A 3,968-nucleotide genomic window follows, 5' to 3' on the forward strand; every position below is an offset into this window, starting at 1 on the left:
AGATGTGGTAAGCTTAGGGAATAGCCCTTGTGGTGTACGTACACCGCATGCAAAAGATATTGGTTTATGCCCCTTTCAGCTGCATCCGCACTGCTTAGAACTTAAAACAAAACTTAAAATATTCAATACTTTGTATCGGTGCATGCGGCGGCTGCAGGGTGAAGACCTTCAGACAGGACCTCTCAAACTAGAGCACTTGTTAGCCAAGGGGCTGACTAAAAAAGATTTGGATTTGTTAAAAGAAGGTAAACTCTTACAACACTGAAAAAATAGCATTCATACCGATACCCTCAACCCTATATATTTAAAATTTATAAAAAAAGATTAACAAAGTTTTAGCTTTATACGTAAACCCGAAAGAGCCTGAGAATGGAAGGCAACTGGCATGTATTGGTTGCTGATCTCTATATTTGTCTGCATGCATCTGCTTTGTAGTCTATTGTTTCTACATTATTTTCTTATTTATTATTTGCACTCAACAACCGCAGCTTTACACAAATACTTATGTGAATATTGAACGAAAGAAAGAAAGGATATTGGGGTGTATGCGTTAACTCAACAGGCTATAGTTTTACTCAAACAACTCTCTGCATGCGGATGATGCAGCTACATGCATACAAATACATACAGACTTGCACCCGTATAGGATTACATGCACTGTATATACTTATAGTGCTTGTTGTAGGCATCCAATACGCCTTCATATACTATATACATGTGTGTGTGCTTGCATACACAAGGGGCTGGCTTCGTGCGTATCTTTTCTTTTCTTTTTTTTTTTCTTTTTTTGATTTGTTTGTTTCTCTTTCAGGCGGTTTACACACCGTAGAGTGCGTGGCTTTCGCTCCTCTGAAGACGCTGCTAGCAATAAAAGGAATAAGTGAACAGAAGGCAGCAAAGTTAAAACAAGTCAGCAAGGAGCTATGTAGTTTGGGTTTCTGTTCAGCCCAAGAATATCTTGAGGCCAGAGCTAACCTCATCAAATTCACTACAGGCAGCGTGCAGCTCGATGCGCTGCTTAAGGGGGGTATCGAAACTGGTAACTTAACTGAACTCTTTGGGGAATTCAGAACAGGAAAAACACAACTCTGTCATACACTTGCCGTAAGCAAAACACTATATATATATATATATATATATATATATATATATATATATATATATATATATATATATATATATATACATTTATTTATTTATTTATTTATAATGTATATCGGTTTTGTTTGTTTGGTGTTGTTTGAGCTGGGGTGTTGATAGAGAGGAGTTTGCGTATCTGTTTGTATGGTTGCAGGTATCCTGTCAGTTGCCAGTTGAGCAGAGTGGAGGCGAAGGAAAATGTTTATGGATTGATACAGAAGGAACCTTCAGACCCGAACGTATTGTCTCTATTGCTAAAAGATTTGGCTTAGATCCAAGCGATTGCCTGGATAATATAGCCTACGCCAGAGCCTACAACTGCGGTGAGTAGTAACATGAACAAGCTAGCCCTCTAGCTACTTGCTTAGCTTATGTGGTGGTGCTGCTTCTCCTTTGTTTGCATAGACGTGTAGTTTGTTTGGGGGGTGAGATATAAGGGTAAAGGAAAGTGTATATTCAGTATGTTAGTTGTATCGTCTTTGTGGCTGTGCGTGTGTTGCAGATCACCAGCTGGAGCTGCTGACGCAGGCAGGAGCGATGATGGCGGAGTCTCGCTTTGCTTTGTTGATTGTTGACAGTGCTACGGGTTTATACCGCTCTGAGTTTGCGGGCCGTGGAGAGTTGGCGAGTAGACAAATGCATTTATGTCGTTTCTTGCGTTGTTTGCAGCGAATTGCAGACACTTATGGTGTAGCTGTGGTTGTAAGCAACCAAGTTGTTGCCAAGGTAGACAACGGCCCTTCTCTATTCAACAGCAACGAAAAACTCCCTATAGGGGGTAATATCATGGCACATGCAAGCCAAACGCGGCTCTACCTACGCAAGGGAAAGGGGGAAAGCCGCATATGCAAAATCTACGATAGCCCCAGCCTACCCGAAGGAGAAGCTGTATTTGCTATTGGTGAGGGAGGCATTGGGGATTATGAAGACAACTGAACTGTTGATTACTGCAGAGTTATTTACTCTTGTTCTACACAGGTTACCCACGTCAGTGCAACTGACGCTCTGCACCCCTCCTGACACCTGCCGTCAGTCAGTCGCCAGCAAGTAGCGCCTCGTATATATCGCCGCTTCACTCAGAAACGTAGAATTTAGACAATGCATTTGAATCTAAAAACGCATTCACCTTCTGCTTCCTTGGGAACGAAACGAAAAGAAGAAACAAGACGCACACTGACACACTGCTGAAGAGGGGGGTTCGGACGGTTGTGGGGGATGTCATTGGGATGCATAAACTAGCTAGCTTTCTTAGCCTTCTCTTTCAGTAAAGGGGTTAAATATCCTAAATATGCTGAAAGCTATAGTTAATAGCATGTTTCAACTATACTCACATGGCTGCCCACTGAAACACCCCAGCACGGGGCACCTCGGAGTTTATATACTTGAATACGAGGGAAACCGAAAAGAAAGCAAAACTAAATTTCACTATGAAGTTTTCGAGTTTTTAATTATAGAAACAATTTAATAAAACGCTCAACACAGTTTGCAATAGTAAGAAAGACACCATCGGCAGCAATTCAAGTCCTTCAGGGCTGGACTGAGGCAGCTGACGCAGGCAAGCGACGTGTTTAGGAGTGTCAATCCTTCTGCTTCAGCACTTTGCAACAATTTAATTGAAATATAATCTCATGAATGTCGTTTTAAATGCATAGAGAGGAGGGGCAGCAACGAAGTTCTGCTGCCCTGCATTCCGGTTTCCGTGCATGCAAACAAGCTAGACTAGTACAATACTCATCCTCTTTGTATTTCTTTCGAGCTTTCGTGCGGATAAATTCAGTACCGAAGTGACCTTTCTCTGCTGTATTCCGCAGTTTTGAGTACATATTGTTGCTAGCGGCCAACTCAACAGCCCCCGCCACCGCTGCTGCTGCTAGGCGTGCTGTTACCGACCATAGCAACTCTTCCATCTTCTCATAGATCTTTCAAAAGAGGGAAACTCCAGTATTTATTGAAGAGCAGCTCAAGATGGTGGTCGCAATCAAAGGAATTGTCGTGCAGTGGTGAGTGAGCGTCTAGGGTATAGACTTCAGGGTTTCTATAGAAGTCACCAAACCCCAATATTTGCATCTGGGTGACAGCCACAATTCATATTCAGCTGCCTCTTGTGCAGCTGTTGAACTCTCCATAGCTTAGACCACTCTAACAACTCGCTTTCTTCCCCCCATACTTGTAACACTGAACGCGTAATGGCAGCTGGCTATACACTGCGCTCAAGCTTTTGTGGTTTCAATTCAAATATGTGTTCTCTTTAAGGGGATTACACAAGGAGTCATTGTCTATGCAACAGAGAGGCTGGGGTGTGCATACAGTGCAGGCGTATGCACCAGCCGATGGTTTAATTTAGTTGGTGTTTTCAATCATTTTCTTTTGCCTCAGCGATCCACCAACCATGGAAATCCTCTTGCAGCTGAACGAAACCCGTGGATTCGTCATTGAAGTATTAAGCGGGGAGTTTGTCTTGTGCTCAGAAAGCGTCTGCGATTTTCTTGAGGTAGGTATCTCTGGCAGCAGACCGTAAACCCTAAACCCTCAACCGTTGATGCGGTTATGTTTGTCTATATATTTGAACATGCTCGCTATTTTTTTTCCTTTTAGTTGGGTAGTGTTAATTGTGGGTTGTATGTACACACAAAGTTGATTGTTTCTTCATGCGTCGTGCAACAACACCACTGCTGTTTTTTATTTTTCTTTTTATGAGAAAAAAAGTACATTCATGATCAAAACATATTGGTGGTGCAGGATGTGACTCTTGCTTCGGAATTGCTTTTTCATGCCGTTCTGTTTTGCAGCTTTAGTTTCTTTGTTGTTTCCATCTGTCATTATTGTCT

General features: G+C 42.3%; 1 protein-coding gene across 1 annotated transcript; it reads left to right on the top strand.

Moving 5' to 3' along the window:
* Positions 1 to 142: 142 nt before the first annotated feature.
* EMH_0065340 (DNA repair protein, putative) lies at positions 143 to 2,076 on the top strand (the record flags this gene model as incomplete). Its single annotated transcript, XM_013498368.1, has 4 exons — positions 143 to 245; positions 947 to 1,104; positions 1,295 to 1,463; positions 1,643 to 2,076. The coding sequence occupies 4 exons, from the start codon at positions 143 to 145 to the stop codon at positions 2,074 to 2,076; spliced, it is 864 nt and encodes a 287-aa protein (XP_013353822.1).
* Between the last annotated feature and the right edge of the window lie 1,892 nt (positions 2,077 to 3,968).

The sequence above is a fragment of the Eimeria mitis genome, genomic scaffold, assembly GCF_000499745.2.
Source record: "Eimeria mitis Houghton genomic scaffold, Emh_scaff3375, whole genome shotgun sequence".
Lineage (NCBI taxonomy): Eukaryota > Apicomplexa > Conoidasida > Eucoccidiorida > Eimeriidae > Eimeria > Eimeria mitis.